The following is an 18,884-nucleotide window of genomic DNA, read 5'->3' on the forward strand; positions in this document are numbered from 1 at the left end:
CATTTAAACCAGCAGACTTTGTCTCTGAAGATGTTACTACAAGGGACATGCCTCAGATGACTACTTGGCATGTCAGGATCTTGTAACAGAAAGAAAAGGTGTAGGTAGGAAAAAGTGGTGAACTGGGCATGAGTGGGACAAGTTAACTAAATACTTATACTAATAACACAAAAGACCTAGAGCCAGTGCATCCTACCTTAACATGAAGTAAATAGTGATCCCTCACTTTGCGATTGAGAGCGGCAGTTGTTGTCAGTACTCCCTGCTGGTTAATCTGAAAAGTGTTCTCTTCATTTCCACTCAGGATGGTGAAGAGAAAAGGAGGGCCATTGTGAGAAGAATCCTTGTCTGTCACCACTAGCTGTAGCACGCTAAATCCAATAGGCTTATTTTCCTGTAAATGCGTAATACAATTCATTTGTTTTACTATAATTGAGGATATAGCCTGATGTTGATTTATTTTCACAACAGAAAAACAAACAAACATCAAATTACTGTCCAACCAGTTAATCAGTATAAGAGAAATCAGAATGACAATATTATTTAAGGAAAAAATACTACCTTCTGAGAACAACAATGAAAATAGCAAAGGGAGAAAGGCAGTACATTTTTAAACCTTGGGGGTTTTAAACTTTGTTTTACTGCTTTAAAAGCAGCTCAGGCTTGAAACTTTACATTTTTCACTTTTGGTCTGAATTACGATTACTGTAGATTAATTACTAAGTCAAAGATTTCAAATTTAGCTAAAACTCCTGTTGAGAATAATCTAATGCCTTTGTTGGGAGGACTAGAAACACACACTCCTCCACCTTAGCCCTTGAATCCCTAATTAGTGTTCTGACTACAGTTATGGCTGCTACATACAGAATCCACGTTTTAAAATTTGCATGACAGAATCCCTTCAAGTTTGCATCACATAGGATGCCTGAGGTTTCGCAGACACTTTACATATTTTGGTGTATCATGTACCTGATACACACACACAACCTTATCTAGCACTTCTAATACCTTTCCCAGAATATTTGTGATATATTGTATTTACCAGATTTTTAATATCTATACATACTTTAAATGCAATAAAAAGTAGAAGCATTACTGTGAAGTACAACAATAACAAAATGCTATTCTTTCACAGTTGTGAAACCTCCTAATAACAAGCATACTCTTTGTTTTCGAGAGAGTAAGTCAGGTTAACTATCAGATATTGCAGCTGAAGCTTTTTTCCCCTTTCAGGAAAACAGACAAGGACCATCATTTTAAAATACAAATATTTACATCTGGATATTCAAAATAATTTGATTTTTGTAACAGCTAAGTACATTTCCAACTGTGTACAAGTATGTCCATCTCAAATATATCAGGAAATGCACACCAGCATTCTTGGGCAACTCCTCTAGCTTCTTCTCTGCTACCTTCATACTAGGAGAGACTGATATGAATGAACTATAAAACACAAGGTCTTCCTTTTTAATTGAGTAAGGGAAACATTACACACATTGGATATAGTCTGTAGTTTAAGGGGATACATTAATTAACATTCAGTTCAAGAAAGACTGTAACTGGGGAAAACAAAATAGCTTTGATGGCACACAAATGTATGTATCTGTTGCTTTTAAAAGGAAAAGTAAGATCCAGGACATTTTACCTGCATACTCTGTACATGTTAGGTAGCAATGAATCACTTCGTCCTCTTTCGGAAAGCTCCCTTTACAAATCAAGTACATGGTCTCAAACAGAGGGGGTGTGTTAGGATGGTACAGTGCACCAAATAACATTGCCTGATCCCCACTTATCTATTGTACAAGGTCAGGCATCAGCAACAGCAAAAGGACCCAAGGGATTGAGCTCACTCACGTTACCAGTATAAAGGTTTTACAGCAATTCCTTTGTTCCCTTCCATTTATTCTCTAATGGATTTGGGAAGACAAGAAGTACAGCTGCTGCCTTTGCCATCTTTGCTTCAGCAGAGACTCCTCTCAATCAGGCAAGTGCATGCCAGCCATTTGAGAATCTGACCCACTACTACCATTCTAAGGTGCAAAATAAGTCAAAGGATTGGTATGTAGCAATATGAAATACTACTCCTGTTTTAACTACTTCTGATCCCAGGGGAGGCCAATAGGATTTAACTCCTGAACTATGTGCCAGAGTGCACAACACTTGCTTCACAGTCACAGATACCTAAAGTATCTCTTTCAAAGCACTAACTCCAAGATTAAAAAGAAATAGCAAAATTATTATGTATTTTCACTGATCTGTATGATGCTAAGAATGTTATAAACATAAATGCAATATATAATACGTATATACACATACACACATGAAGTACACAAAAAAAAAAGAACATACTCAACTTGCAACTTACGTTTCTAAACAGACTGCACAATATGAATTTTGTAACCCTTAACACTTATTCAGATAAGCAGTCTCACTGATAACCTTAAATAAATTAAAAATACAGAAAAGTTGAAGCATTAGATTTAGCATATCTTGCAGAATTTGAAAAGTCACAAATTAACACTCCTATAATATTACGGATTTGATTACTTCACTATCTGTATTTACCTGAATGATAACACTATAGTTTCCTTTTGAGAATACTGGAGGATTGTCATTTACATCAGAAACATCAATATTAACTGTGGTTGTGTTAAGTCTAGGTGGGTTTCCATTGTCTGAAGCTTGAACTGTCAAGGTATATCCTGAAATCTAAGAAATAATAAAAAAAATTTCAAACATCCACTGAGGAGCAGAGAATAACAAACTCAGCTTTCCTTTTAAGGAAGAAATATTTTATTGCCACCCCCCAATAAAACTTGCTTTCATATATTTAATCCTTTCTCTTCCTGCCGCAGATGCCCCTTCCCCAAAAAGCATGGACATAACTAGATGCTTTCATTTTGTTATAGTTGTCTTAATTTGGGAATACTTGAAATGGCAATTTACAAATATAATCCAAAAAATTGTGGTCATCGATTAAGTACAGCTAAATTAATCCAAACTGCTCAGAAAGCATAAAAAACTTACCTTTTCTCTGTCTAGAAGTTTTGTCACTTTTATTTCACCCCTAGTAGGGTCAATTGTAAAAGGATTTCCCTGATTGCCATCTATAATTGTGTAGTGAATGCAGTTGTTTGAAGGTCCATCAGCGTCATCTGCCATAACCTAAGGGAAATTACAGTCTCATTTAAAACAGGTTAAAATAGACTTTATCATCTTTCAGATAAACTCATCCTGAAGATGAGCAAAACTGTTTTGGTCTAACACATTTCACAGTTCGCAGGAGAAATGCCATCTGAACAGAACACACCAACATCACTTACTTCCCTGAATTTCTTCTGAAAATTAAGTCATGTTCTCACAAGGAGAACACAAATATATCATAAAATATCATCTGCTTTCCCATAGCATCTCAAGTCCCTGGTTCTGAAACTTTTTCAAAATAAATTTTCAGTTCACTCAGTGGCAAACTTATCTATTCATTTATGTCCATGTTCAAATCAGTATGTATTGCTTCAAGACTAAAAATCATGTTTGTCGTCACAGGGTATTTCAAAGGAAAAAACAATACATACTGTAATGACAGATTGTTCAAGTATAGCATCTTCACTGATTACTGCAGTGTAGGTGTCTTGGCTGAACACTGGAGTATTGTCATTGATATCTGTTACATTAATGTTCACTGTTACAACATCACTTAAGGAAGGTGTGCCTCCATCTGTGGCTTCCACTGTCAAGTAGTACTCATGAGAACTTTCATAATCCAAGCTCTCGATTATAAAAATGGCTCCTAGGGAAAGAAAAAAACAAAAACCTCACACAAACTCTGCTATTACTCGTAGTATTATACATCACAACTCTTGGTTTTGGTCTGACAAATACTCAGCTTCTTCAGGGCTTGATTTATCACCGTAAAAAGTTGGAGCTAAACAGTGAAATGATCAGGCTTTACACATATAAGTAAAAAGATGAGAAGTTCCTGCCATTACCACAAGGGATTCACAATTTAAAACCACCCGGCTCACATTTTTTTAATTAAAAAAAAAAATTTTAAAAAAAGTATTTTTAAAAAATTTCAATTAAAATTAACCAAAAATATGAAATGACCATTAACTTGACTTTCCTTGCAACCAGCATTAATGTCAGGCATGGAGTATGCAGAGGTACTGACAGAAAAGTCTGACCATGAATTTTGATTTATAGAAATATCGGAGTTAAAATGTGAGTTTTTAACTGGATAGTTAAGATAGTGTAGTCCCTAACATACATGCTGATTTGCTGCTGGAAAAGTGGAACACATTTCCTTCTTTCAAATATGTGAAGAAATTGAACTGGTAAGCTACCTCTACACCATAGTACCAGTGTGCACACTGGAAAAAGCAGCTGGAAGAATTATAATTTAAATTACACTGGTATAATTAACTACTATTAACTTTTCGGTAGAAAACTTATTTAGAAACAACAAGTGTCACTAGAAATTAACTCTAGAAAAAGAACTATATAAGAAAACAAAACTAGAATTGAGGTGTATATTGATTTTTAACAAAGAATTGTCATTAATAGGGAAAAGTTCTCCACAGAACCTAAATGTTTCCTGAGACTAAATCTGACTAACACGTAAGCCTAAAATCTCCACTGTCATGCTGGATATATGACTGAAGAAAATATTCCAATCTCCCTTTAATGCCATATCAAACTCCTCTATAATTGTTGTCTTTGTGGACCAATTACTATTTTTTCCAATCAACTGAATTTCTGACCTTTCTTTTACCAAGTCTGGCCGCTCATTCTGATTATATAGCTTTTGTGAAAAGTCTATTATGGTTCTATCATTACAGAACTATGTCTTTCTGGCCCTAGGTGGGGAATATTCCAGCTAGGAAACCCTTATGCTTGCCAGCTCAATGAATCTAACCCAAGTAACAATAAATAGCAGCAATAAAGTCCCTGTTTTGCATTGTACTGCACTCCTCTAGTAAGCATGCTGGCACAATGGGTGGACAGTACAACTGCCTTTACATCCAGGATGAAGCACACATATTATATATAACCTATTTGGCTGAATTACTGTAGAACACAGTATGGCACTGTGCTTGGTTAGCATAAAGGATATTCATAGTTGTATTCTGTTACCTGTTGTTGAATCGATGCTGAATTTTCCATGTTCATTCCCACTGACTATTGAGTATGTGATTTCAGCATTGGCTTCAATGTCCCTGCTTGCAGCATAGATCTGGAGAACTTCAGTTCCAACCAAAACGTCCTCTGATACACTTGCACTATACTCCCTATGCTCAAATACAGGTGGATTATCATTTATATCCAAAACAGAAACTATAAGACTACTTGTTGAAGACAGTCTTCTAGGTAAACCTTCATCTGTAGCCTTCAAAGTTAGAGTGTACACAGCTTGTAGTTCCCGATCCAAAGGCTTCTCCAACCGAATGATTCCAGAAAATTCATCAATAGAGAACTGGCCCTCTGCAGAGTTCACCAGTGAATAATGGATTTTACGGTTCATCCCTGCATTTTGAAAACAATTACAGAGTATGAATCACCCATTAAAATACACCAACATAATAACAGATCTGATAGCTATAAAAATAAAACACACATGCTAAATATTATCATTCATGTTAAAGTTAATTTCAGCAAGAGTTAAAGGTTCTTGTGAAGAGCAGAATGATTTCCAAAACATGTAAACTGATTAAAAAATTAAGCTAACACTTCACTGCACTGATTTTCTGCCACACAAAAACCATGAAGCATGGTTCGGCTTCAGTCACAGTACTAGCTAATATGAAATTAGTAACATAAATCTAATTTTAACTTTAGAACAACAGCATCTGCTTAGCAGGCTTATAAATAACACAGGAGTATATGGGAGAGTTAGGCTGCATCGAATAACTAGACTCAATCCCAGTAAGTTTATTTAAGAGCCATGTCCCAGAATTAAATGTTGCCGGAAATTATGCTCCTGTTATGTATTAAAAAAAAAACCCAAAACACAACAAACAAACCAAAGCCACAACAAAACAAAAACAAAACCAACCAAACAAAAAAACAACAAAAAACCCAAACCAAACAACACACAACAAAAACCCCATAGGTTTTTGGGCCAAGCATCTTGCTCCTCCTGAGCCTCAAAGACTAGTAAAGTGTGAGAACATCTGTCTGTTACCTTCCAGTTCAGCAATCTAGCTTTACCACAGCACAAAGCAGGCTGGTTGTTTCACACTACTGTGGCAACTATTAATTAATACTATTTGATTAATAAACTGATGATAAATGGAAAGCATGTACCTTTAAAAAGACCTTATGCTGTTGTATTCCTTACAAAAAAAGCCTAAGAACAAACTCTTTCTAATATCATTTTCAGTCCATGTTGGCCTAAATACTTGTAACCAAACAGCGAAGATAAAGAGGTAGCAAAAGTCGTAACAGGGGAGCAAATACAGAAAGCTACAATCAACCAGGGTTCTCTTAATGGTATGATCAGCAATGGTTATCCTGGGAAGCACACATTCAAAAATCTATGCATGCACATTTACATGAACAGACATGGCTTGATATTGCTTTTACTTACACTTTTACTTTAAAGGATGGACATAACCCATAATAATATTAACAGCTTATCACACTAAAAATATCCAACATTTTGTCTGTCTCTTCCCTCATCTCTTTTGCAGAGACACAAAAGGGATGTTTTCCAAGCTACTCACACATGGAAGTCAGGTGTTACATGATTTATCTTTCAGGAGTCTAATCCTGAGAGGTACTGAACACCTGTCAGTTCCACTGACAGACTTAACACCTCTCAGGATAAGGCTAAGTAAACATTACTGTAACTTCGAGAATGTGACAAAAGTATTGGTCAAAGAATGCATACCTGCATCTGCATCTGTTGCCTGTACTCTTGTCAAAAGGGTTTTGGGCTCTGTATTTTCAAATACTGTAATGGAGTAAGGATCAGCTGTGAACTCTGGGGCATTATCATTCACATCTTCCAGAGTCAGAATAATATTCGCTTGGCAGAACCTTCCTCCTCCATCTGTGGCTTTCACTAGTAGATAATAGACTGCTTGCTGCTCACGATCAAGTGGCATTGATGTTTTCAGTTCACCTACAAAAAGAATAACACGCATAAGTTGATGTGAGTTGCAAGACTTAAGTATCTCTCACGTGTTTTCCTCTAAAATTTTTGTACTCAGAAAAACTAAACCATTTTCTTTTTGAGGATAATTTCATCAGTGGCTAAATCAACAGCTGTACTGCACTAATGAGCTCCACTTTGGGTAAAGAGTGTCAGTGGCCTGCCTTTTCTGCTTTAAAAGATTACTAAAATCCTTTGCCTTTTTTTTTCAAATGCCTATGAAATTAGCTAAAGACTACCTGACTCTGCAGAAAGAGAATGTGTATTCATGCAGGAATCCGTGCTTTTATGTAAAGAAAATTAAAATATTAGAACTCTTGCCTTTAACAAAATGCAAGATAAAATCTACATATAGTCTTCCTGAGCTATTTAGTCGTGTTCCTTCTACAGCTATTGAGCTGATTCTCCTCCTCTAACATTCAATTAATAAACAGAACTATCCACACTATCAAATATAACTTGCTACTACAGAGAAGTCTAGCACATAATTTTTTTCCAGCATGACAGAAAACACTATGACAGGCATAAAGTGTATCAGTTTTGGCCTTCTTTTAACCACTTAAGAACAGTATTCTGAATTATTGTTTATGAGTATTCTAGCCCTACTAAATCTGAATTTATGTAACGACATGCTAGCACAGCACACAGGTGACATTCAAAGTCAAAAAAACCCATGAAGATCCTTCTTATTCATTTTGCCGCTGAAGTATCCTAATCTCCTTCTTCACATTCCCACTATATCTTTGTATTTATTGTATTTAATTTTTTCTACATTGTTTACTACTCTCTTCCTACTGCTTGTCTACTACAGCCTGCAAAAAACAAGATTTGGGCATCAGTTTTGGCCTATATTATAATCCAGAAGACATGAATGCCACGAAAGCCAAAGTCAAACAAGTTAAACTTTCATCTCATTTTATATAATGCTTCTAGTAAAACTGGAGGCACTTTTGGTGTTTACTACGGAAAGGAAATTTGTTGCTCCATCTAGCCTCATCCCAGTTAATAAGCCAAACCAAATGATGGCAAAGAAAAGCTGAAAGAAGGTATTTTCAGTTTATAAATCATTATTGTTACTACTACAATGAATATAAAAAGTACAAAATTTAGCGCATACTTTTACTCCAGTCACTTCAGCATGGACGTTTCTAGCTTTGGTCTAAGTACCCTATTTACTCTTTAGCTCCTCATACATTAAAATACTTGACTTTTCCCAGACTTCTATTTAAAATATTACTAGTATTTGTGAAGTAGAAACTCACATTTTAAACAGTTATATAATAAACTAACCCTTAATGGAAAGCTTAAAGTGCTGACATTTATGTATGTCTTAATGTAATAATAAAACATTTTATAAAACAAGGTGATGGCTGGAATTTTGTATAATGTGTAAAGCATTATTACCTGTGTCGGGAGTGAGCCTGAATTTTTCTGCTCCTGTGCCATGCAGTGTGTAAGTAATTTCTGCATTGGAACGAATATCTGCGTCTGTGGCAGATACCTGCATTATCAGTTTGCCAGGAAGGGCGTCCTCAGGAACAGAATCAGTGTATAAAGCCTGTAAGATTTTAAAGTTACATTGAAAGACTAGACATATGAAGTAAGTACAGCTTGGAAAGGGGAGGGGAAGAAGGAAGGACAGATGAGATAATATCTTGTTTGAATGTTTGGTAACATATGAAGTGAACCAGAGGATGAAATACCTGAAAATGAAAAGTATGCATGATTTTCTAATTAATTACCTCACATTTATTAAATTATATTCAGATAGGTAACTAATACTGCAGGAACAGGAAGTCTTGAGTATCACTGCATGGCTAAGAACTCAAATCTTATCACAGGAAATGCACAAATACATCAGCTAAGTGATGGTATGCGGCCTTCTTCAAGACTTGGCTTCCTTCAGAAAATAGAGCACATGAACTCTAATGGCTGCAGCCTGAAACAATTCCATTTGGAGAACTACGCATTAACACAAAAGAAATGTACAATTCTCCTCATACTCTTAAAATATCCACAAAGTGTCAAAATTACATCACAGAATTTTCTTTGGATTTTTACTTAAGAAACTTGTCCATGAAATAACTTCTCTTTGACAGCACTCTATTGCAATAGCCCAAGTTTCTGTTACCAACTTAAAAGGAATAGCTATTTGTCAGTCTCCTGAGAAGCAATTTCAGGGAAAGTTTACACTTTATGTATGGAAGCAGCTGGAGACAGAAGATACAAGATTGTGCCTACCTTTTCGCAAACAGGGCTATTATCATTAGCATCAAGGACTTTAACCTCCACCACAGCCTTAGTTGCAAAGGTCCCATCAGTAGCTGTAATATTTAGAAGGTAATTATCCTTTTCTTCTCTGTCCAGAGGCTTTTTGACATAGACCTTCCATTCATTCTGTATATTTTCAATAGCAAACTGTCCCAAGGGATCACCTCCTGAAATACAAAAAGAAACATTTAATTAAAGACTAGAAATTGCTACTATCACTCTACCAACATGAAGTTAAAGCTAAAGAGAAAAAAGTGTAAATGCAAATAAGCAGCCACTCTCTGTGGCTTTATAGGGAAATAGCTTCATTTTCCAGGTATTATAGAAATAGCCAGTAGATGCTCATACAACAAAATTAACTGCAGCCAATAGAATCTACGAAAATCAATGTACAAATTCATGTAGCATTATAGATATATCAAGACATATGCTAAATAACAAAAACAATAAAATACTCCACTGGAAATTAATAGTCTATTATTTTGTGAAATTTGTTTGTTCTTTAACTACATCACTAATTTCAGTGTAAGTATATTTTTAAATAAAACTTGACATATAAATGAACAACAAATGGAGGAAAGCATTTTAAGCAAAGCACACGTGAAACAGAAAGCCAAAGACCTGTTTTCTAAAACTATTTTTTTCCCCTTAAGTTTTTAATATTAATTTTAAGACACATTCTTTCTTGCAGCTCTATAGTTTCCACCTCTTTTCAATAATTTGGAAGATTAAGTTGTATCACACATCATTCCCAGACCACTCAAATGATTATTCTGACATTACTAGAAAAGATTTACCTGTAATGTAATAGGAAACTTGTCTATTGGCTGCTTCTGTATCCGCATCAGTTGTACTCAAGATGGCAATTACTCCACCAGGAGGGTCATCCTCACTGACTGTTCCTTTATATATCTCTGCAGTAAAGCGTGGAGGATTGTCATTCACATCCGTAACAGTAACTTCAACCACAGCCAGAGAGGACAGTTGAATTTTTTCACCCCGATCAGATGCAATCACTGTGATTCTGTACTTGTCTCGTTTCTCATGATCAAGTTCTTTGAGAGTGGTAATCCAGCCAGTTTCCATGTTTATGGTAAAAGACTCTATAGTGTCTAGTTCTTGAGAAGGATCCAAGCTGTAAGTAACCTGCCCATTGAGTCCTGAATCTAAGTCAGTTCCTTTAACCTGGATGACTCTTGTTCCAGCTGGCATGTTTTCTACGATGAATGCTTCATATGGATTGGACTCCAAAACTGGTTGGTTATCATTTGCATCTTTTACCTGAATGCTTACCTCTACTGAGGAAACAACATTATAATCTTCACTTGCATACTGTGCTTGAACTGAGAACTGGTACCACTTAGTTGTTTCATGATCAAGATTCTTCTCAAGTTTCAACGCTCCAGTCTGTCGGTCAATCACAAAAAAATCATCTCTATTGCTTTCAGGAGTGTTCCCTTTAATCAGACTATATACTAAAGTCTGATTATGCTCTGCTTTGATAACATCTATCACAGTCCCAACTGGAATGTCTTCAGAAACAGTGTAGGAATAAAACGGCTCTGAAAATTTTGGAAGAGGCACTTCTGGTGGGAGTATTCTAGCATAGACAGGAACAACTGACTCTTTTTGGGGGGATCCACCATCAATTGCTCTAACAAAGAAGGTCAGAAATTCATTTTCTAAACCGATTAAGCTTTCTTTTGTAGTAATTATACCAGACAATGAATCAATTTCCAAATTCTCTTTAACATTTTCAGACTCTGCTTCAATAGCATATGTGATGTCTGCATTTGTACCCTCATCAGCATCAGATGCCCAGACTTTAATGACAGAAGTACCCCGTGGAACATCAGATCCAATATTTACTTCATACTCTGTTGCTCGGAACTGAGGAGCATTATCATTGTCATCTGTAAGTATAACATTAATAGTACAGAAAGCAACTTTTCCTCCTGAATCTTTGGCCATTAAACTAATGGCAATTACTTTTTCTGCTTGTGTTTCACGGTCAAGCTTTTCAGAGGTAAATATCTGCCCTCTCTCATTGGTATAAAACCTGTCTTTGGCAAAGTCATTCACAATGTGGTAAGTGACGTGGCCATATGTACCAGAATCTTCATCTGTTGCTTTCACTTGAGTCACCAAAGTACGCAATGGAGCATTTTCAGCTAGTTCAACCTCATATTCATTCTGGCTGAAAACAGGGGTATGCATATTGGCACTAGTTACAGTTATATGGACTTGGGCTGAGCTTCTGAAAACCCCATCAGAAACAGACACATTAAGATTATAATGTGACTTTAGCGCCTGTCTGCGTAGGTTTGAGATGGTGATAATACCAGTTTTACTATTAATTACAAAATTCTTTTGGTCGTTGCCTGTCAGAATGGAGTACTCCAGCTTGTCAACATCTGAACTATCTGCATCTGAGGCTTGCACACATGTCACAAAATGCCCTCGGGGAGCAAGTTCACTAATTTTAGCTTCATAAAGCAATTGGTTAAAAAGAGGGGGGTTATCATTGAGATCAGTTACATCAACAGTTACAACAGTATCACTGCTCAAGGGCAGCATGCCACCATCTATGGCCCTTACAAGTAACTTGTGTTGTTTAATCTGTTCGTAGTCCAAAGTTCTTGCAGTAAGAATGAGTCCAGTGCTGCTGTCTATGTGGAAGTAGTCATGACTTTCACTATTATCCTCCACCAAGTGATAGGAAATCCCCCTGTTTGTTCCAGAATCAGCATCTGTAGCGCTCACTTGTACAACTGATGTTCCAATGACAGATGCCTCAGAAAGGGTTGCAGTGTAAGACTGCTCTGTAAACACAGGAGGATTATCATTGATGTCTTCCACTATTATGTCTACAAACACATCAGCATGCGCCCCAGTTAGGGAGTCAGTTGCTCGAATACTCAGTTTGTAGGCTGGATGAGACTCAAAGTCAAGAGGCGCAACAACATTTATAACGCCAGTGTTGAAGTTGATGGTGAACTGACTGAAAGGATCTCCATCTGTGATGCTGTAAAACACCTTAAGTCCTTCTGGGCTGTTTGCTTGTACATGAACCACAGGACTATGGAGCTGAATGTTTTCTGGTATCTCTGCACTGTAGAAAGGCTTTTCGAAAACTGGCATAGCTTTACTCATAACTGTAATTGGGACTACAACTTCAGCAGAAAAAGCAGGGTCTCCTCCGTCTTTTGCCACTACTGTGACCAGATACTCCTTATTTACTGTGTCTGGTTCAAACTTCTTCTTCAGTGAGATTTCACCAGTGGAATCAATTTGGAAATGTTCTTGATGTTCTTTGAGATAGTAATGCACCTCTCCATTTCTGCCTGTATCTTTATCTACTGCAGTGACACGTTGAATAACATGGCCTACTTCAGAGTCTACTTTAACGACAGCATAATATGGAAGATTGACAAAAAATGGGGCATTATCATTTACATCTTCCACTGTGACTTTAACTACAATGTGTGCAACAACTGATGGTTTATATTCCTCTGTCACTTCTATGACCACATCAAAAGATTCTTGCTGTTCACGATCAAATGGTATTCCTGTTGTTGAAAGAACTCCTGAAGTTGGGCTTATTTTAAATCTGCTGTCTGGATTTATAATATTGTAAAACAAAGGCTCATTTATTTGATTCCCTACAGCAGTAACAACAGCTATTGTTTTTGCCTCTGTAGAATTCTCCTGCACTGTTGCAGAGTAAGAACTCTGTGTGAACTTCAGCTGGCTTGCTTTGCTTTCTTTCACATTAATTTTTACAGATGCAGTGCTTGCAAATCTTCCATCAGATGCTCTCACTGTTAATTCGTATCTGCTTCTTAACTGAGTTGTATTTTGTATTATTATATCTCCAGTCTTAGGGTTTATTGAAAATTTTTCTCCAATGTTGCCTTCAATAATTGAATAAATTAATTGTGAAAAAATGCCTGAATCAGCATCAGTGGCATTTACGCTGATGACTTTCACGCCTTTATAGGTTGGAACCAAAATGGATGTCTCATACAACTCTCTTGAAAACACAGGAGGGCAATCATTGATGTCAATTACATAAATAGTTACATTAGCTGCATATTCTGCATATAAACGTGGTATCCCCATATCATGTACTTGCACTGAAAAGCGGAAAATATTTGTCTCCTCATAGTCCAGACTCGTTACTGTCCGAATGGCACCAGTGCTAGAATCAATGGCAAAATATTTGCGGACAGATGGTTCAACAATTTGATAAACAAGCAAAGCATTAGATTCTTTATCAGCATCTGTAGCTCGAATTACTAATGGGATATTCTTGTCAGTCAGAACCACACTGTTAATTGAAGCTGATTCGCTGATGAGTCCGGTGTATTCAGCCTGCATAAAAATTGGTGTATTGTCATTCTCATCCCGAAGATGCACCACAACCGTTGCATTAGTTGACAAGCCAGCCATGTTCGTTCCTTGAACAGTTAGAGTGTAAACAGGCAAAGTTTCAAAATCAAGTATCTTCTGAGAAACAATGACACCTGAGTTTGGGTTGATAGCAAAGGCATCACCTATATTACCATCTTTTATTTCATAAACTACAGAAGATTGACTGTATGCTGTAACCATTCCAACGTAACTGCCAATGCTGGCACTTTCACTGATTTCCGTAGAATATTCTTTGGCTGTGAATTTTGGTGAAGCATTATCAGAAACTGTAACAAATATATGCACAGAGGTCACTTCACTCATTGGGGGGTCTCCTTTGTCTGTAGCTTTTACCATCAGGTTGTATTCTTCCTGTTTACTACAATCTAATTCCTTTGCAATTTTAATCATACCCAATACAGGATCTATAAAGAAGGAATTTCCAATATTCCCTGTGAAGAAAAATAAAAGTAATTAAGAAAAATGTATACAGAAATTAAAGGATGACTGCTTATTAAAGGATGACTGCTTATTTAGCTGTACATTTAAAGAGATAATATAATGAGAATGAAGAGAATATTAAAGTTTCTTAGCTTTGTTTAACAAATATTTGTTAGCCTCTTTGAAAAGCTTTCTGTAATCAAGAGTTAGCACTAATTCTAAGTTTACTTGTAGAAACATTGCATAAAACATAATTAGCAAAGCCACAGAAGCCTTGAAAATAAATGCAAAAAATGTGTTCAATTTTCCATTTTAAAACCTCAGAAAGATAACAAGTATTTTGCAAGTTTCAACATTATAAATTACGTATTTTCTCCAAATAATCTTTGCCATCAAGTTCATGTTTTAGCCAAATTAAATATCTACTAAAGCTGAAAGAAAATTATATTCAGAAGTTAACATTAGTGAAATACAAGTTACATTTTATGATCTAAAATAACTAGACTACTTTTAAAAAGAAAGTGTTTTAATGAATTCACACTTGTGAACCTTAGTTGCTTATGCGTGTATACTTTAAACAGCTCCACGAAAATTAATCTTTCTGAATTGGATGAATAGTTATATCTCTCCTATATCTCTAACTTCATTTTAATACATAGACAAATTATTCCCTGTGAAAGTATTAGAAAAAAAAATACTACCTGCTGAGGACTACAGGCTACCATTTGATAAACACTTGCTTTCTCTATATTTTCAACCAGATACACCTGAACTTCACTACACACAATATTCAGCTTATATGCTAAATATAAGATTTAACATTTTACTTCCTTAAAAAATTGCATTACTATGTTCTCAGCATGGAAAAATTCATTACGAACTTCTGAGTAGGCAAGATGGTGGGGTTCTTTGAGCTTTTCTGGTTTTTGGTGTTTTTTTCTGTGGGTTTTTTTTTTAGTGGAGGCTCTGAACACAGTGGCATTCTTAGAATATCCCATTACAAATCTAAGCAGCCATTACAAACATTTAAGGAATGTCCCTTCCATATGCTTAGGACATCAGTTAAAATGCTTTAACCTCACAGTACATCACAGTCCTGTAAAACAAACCTAAGAAAGTCTTACATTTACTTCTACAAAAGACTAGAAGAAAATAAAAGAACAGGGTGTGACTTCTTTCTAGACAGCATGTACACACTTTTTTTTGCCATGTTTTGGCATTCATAAAACAAGCACTACTGATATAGGAAAGGCAAAGAGAAGTTTCACAGACATCAGTAAAACGATAATATTTCTACAAATAACAGAAAACAAACTTATTTTAAGCAACTTATGAGACACTTAAATACATTCTCTTCAGAGTATAACAGTCACAGCTTCATTTTAATACAGTGTTAAAGTATGTTTTCATATCAAAGTAACACTTTAGAGGAAGAAAAGGAAAATATTTACAGTATACAAATCCTAGGCTTTACAAAGCAATTTATGTCAAATAAAAAATACGTTTGTGCATATCATCTTGCATGCAACAGTAACTGACTAACTTTTTACCTACTGCTCTCTTCAATAGATAGTTTCTCATGCTGGTTACTAGGATTTTTATTTTAAATTACCTTCTATCTTGAAAGTAATATTGCACAAAGGTAATGTTAAAGTATCCTTTTTTTTTTTTTTTCTAGTTATAGTGCCTAAATAGTTCAGGACCTTGGTAATAGCAGGCTTGTATCTAGATTTAAAGGACTGAACCAGAACTCACATCCATCTAGTAAGTGAACTCAGTCAATGTCACCCTGTTTTCATATTATTCAAAATTGCCATCATTTGAATTGCATTCTTACAGGCAAATTCAGACATTGAAAATAAGCAGCAGTACCTAATGCCCTTCTCTGTCCTGCAATCTGTAAGGAGCTTTAATGACAAATTGACCAGCTATTAAGAATTTCTTAGACATTTTACTGAGCTAGAATAGCAGTCCCACTATTTAAAATCAGCCACAGTGAACCATGCAAAGCAACCCCTAAACCTATCAGAAAGTTTAAAACCTGTGACTATTTAGTAGTTAAGCATATGGAGATAGGTACGTTATTTTTAAGATCTTTTCTTTCACATTGTGCTAAACATGAAAGCGCTTATCTCAGGCTCTTACTCTTGTCATCAAATTCTTGCATTGCCTATGCCACAGAATACCACATTATCAAAAAAATAATGCTTTGTTTAGATATGAATGTAATGCTTCTGTAATTTCTACAGAACATATCTCTCTTAAGGGTTTAAATGTTGCTTTTTCTTCTACTACTACTAAAATGGTCCAACTCTATCTAAAGGATCATATAATTGGCTGAGAGACATGAATATTTGTCATTGTAGTTTTAATTGTTCTGAGGCTGCATCTTAAATACATGCCACAGAATATGACACACGGACCTGTACTGCCCTCTTCTTTATATCTGTTTTTTTACATGTCTACAGTTGAAACAAATTATCAACAAACATTGTTTCAAAATAAACTGAAGGTGGAATAAAGTCAATTTACCTGATTCAATAGAATAGACAATTTCTGCGTTTTTTCCTTTGTCCTTATCTAATGCTGTAACCTGGAGTACTGCAGATCCAACAGCTGCTGACTCATACACCCGTCCTTCATAGGAAGAGCTCGTGAACCACGGAGCGTGATCATTTGTGTCACTAACACTAATGATGATTCTAGCATAGTTGCGCTTTACAGGAACATCTTGATCTCGAACCTGAAACAGTAAATACATTACTAGCAATTAGCACTTTTATTTCAGTTGTTCTATGAAATACCAGTAATAATTTAAGGTTCAATCTGTACCAGTCACAGAGACAAAGACTGCATACAAATTAGACATATAAATAAATGTTTGAATTAATGAGACAAATTAAAAGACATTTAAAAAAATCTGTTTGTTATTGTCTACAGAAAACATTTTGTGGTTTATTTACCATTACTGTGAGAATATGCTGGTTCATAGTCTCATGATCCAGTTTTTCTGAAGTATAAAGAGAGCCAGTTCCAGGGTCCAGACGAAATTTTTTAAGACTGATGGGATCAGTGCTGCCCTGCATAGTATAAATCAGTTTATTCTTCTCATCTCTGTCCGTGGCACTGACTTGCAGAATTTCTGTCTCTGGCATGGTGTCTTCAGGAATAACAACTTCATACTTCGAAGCAGAAAACTGAGGCCTGTGATTATTTGTGTCTATAACTTTGATGTACACCTGAAATGATACAATGGGAAGCGGTAAGCACTGATGATATATGGGAAACAGAGATGAAGAGGATATTTCACTAAAAATCAGACCATAATACTGAAATAATTCCACTGTGATTTTTTTTTTTTCAAGGTAAGGTAGAGATCTAAGAAGTGTAGTGAAGAAGAATCTCACTAAACCCAAATGCCTCACCTTCCTCAAAGTCAAACCAGAAACACATATAATCAAAAACGCCTTACATAAGATATCTTAAAGGGAATTATTTTTGTCTAAAACAAGATGAAAAAATAATTTTGGGATTTAAAATAAAAGAAAAATTCTCAATATAGATCCCAGGGTGGGTAAAAATCCTTCTTAGTCATGTAGTTTGGAATTTTAATTGTTGTTTATCAAGGCAGTGGATGCGCTGCACTCCGCCCTGTCTTCACATGGAAATGATCCTCCTTCAGTTCCTTACATTTACAAGCCTAAGAAAGAAAAATGGTGGAATTCCCACTAAAGTATGTTATTTTGAAGAACCACGGGTAGTGTTTGGTCTTTTTCAGCAATGTAGCACACTCTCAGCATAGGTAACTGGTCACCAACGCAATTTCCCTGCAGTTAAGAGTTACATTAACGTTGATGATTCAAATTGCATTTTCCCACAGCAGTTCAGTTGGGCTCACATCTGTGCAATGCAGGCAATGCTCTCTTTGTGTGAACCATAATGTTCACTGAAACCACACAAGATCCCTGCACACCCACTTGCGTTTCACAGCATCGAACTCTTGTACAAAAAGGGCAAGACACTCAGCCACCACCCTGCTCTTTCACCAGTGATAACATCAGATGAGTAACAGTAATGCAGAAGACTTGGCAGCAAAGACAGCAAAGCTCCAAGAACACATGGCTAAATTCAGGTTCTTTATATGCTGCACGCAGAGCCACCCAAAGTTTAGCTGCTTCATATAAATTAGTTAAGTGCCATCAACATGTGTTTAAAATAAGTACTTATGATTTCATAAGTTGGGCAGGAGTGTTGATCTGCTGGAAGGTAGGAAGGCTCTGCAGAGGGATCTGGACCAGCTGGATTGATGGGCTCAGGCCAATTATATGAGGTTCAACAAGGCCAAGTGCCAGGCCCTGCACTTGGGTCACAACAACCCCATGCAACTCTACAGGTTCAGGGAAGAGTGGCTGGAAAGCTGCCTGGCAGAAAGAGTGTTGGTCAGTAGCCATCTGAACATGAGCCAGCAGTGTGCCCAGGTGGCCAAAAAAGCCAACAGCATCCTGGCTTGTACCAGGAATAGTGGGGCCAGCAGGAAGCTGGTGGAAGGGTCTGAAACACAAGTCTTATGAGGAGCAGTTGAGGGAACTGGGGCTGTTTAGCCTGG

General features: G+C 36.2%; 1 protein-coding gene across 3 annotated transcripts in view; it reads right to left on the bottom strand.

Annotated features, from left to right (window-relative positions):
• Positions 1-18,884, bottom strand: part of FAT1 (FAT atypical cadherin 1) — a 111,649-nt gene that overhangs the window by 16,506 nt on the left and 76,259 nt on the right. For all 3 annotated transcript variants that reach the window (XM_082051730.1, XM_082051729.1, XM_082051731.1), the window contains exons 8-18: positions 17,242-17,517; positions 16,811-17,021; positions 10,222-14,289; positions 9,395-9,591; positions 8,558-8,711; positions 6,890-7,123; positions 5,134-5,523; positions 3,576-3,790; positions 3,028-3,165; positions 2,566-2,709; positions 197-394 (exon numbers count right to left, since the gene is read on the bottom strand). In XM_082051730.1, coding sequence (XP_081907856.1) covers positions 197-394; positions 2,566-2,709; positions 3,028-3,165; positions 3,576-3,790; positions 5,134-5,523; positions 6,890-7,123; positions 8,558-8,711; positions 9,395-9,591; positions 10,222-14,289; positions 16,811-17,021; positions 17,242-17,517 — 6,225 coding nt within the window. The remainder of the gene's footprint in view (positions 1-196; positions 395-2,565; positions 2,710-3,027; positions 3,166-3,575; positions 3,791-5,133; positions 5,524-6,889; positions 7,124-8,557; positions 8,712-9,394; positions 9,592-10,221; positions 14,290-16,810; positions 17,022-17,241; positions 17,518-18,884) is intronic.

This window comes from Streptopelia decaocto, assembly GCF_964273445.1.
Source record: "Streptopelia decaocto genome assembly, chromosome: 4".
NCBI lineage: Eukaryota > Metazoa > Chordata > Aves > Columbiformes > Columbidae > Streptopelia > Streptopelia decaocto.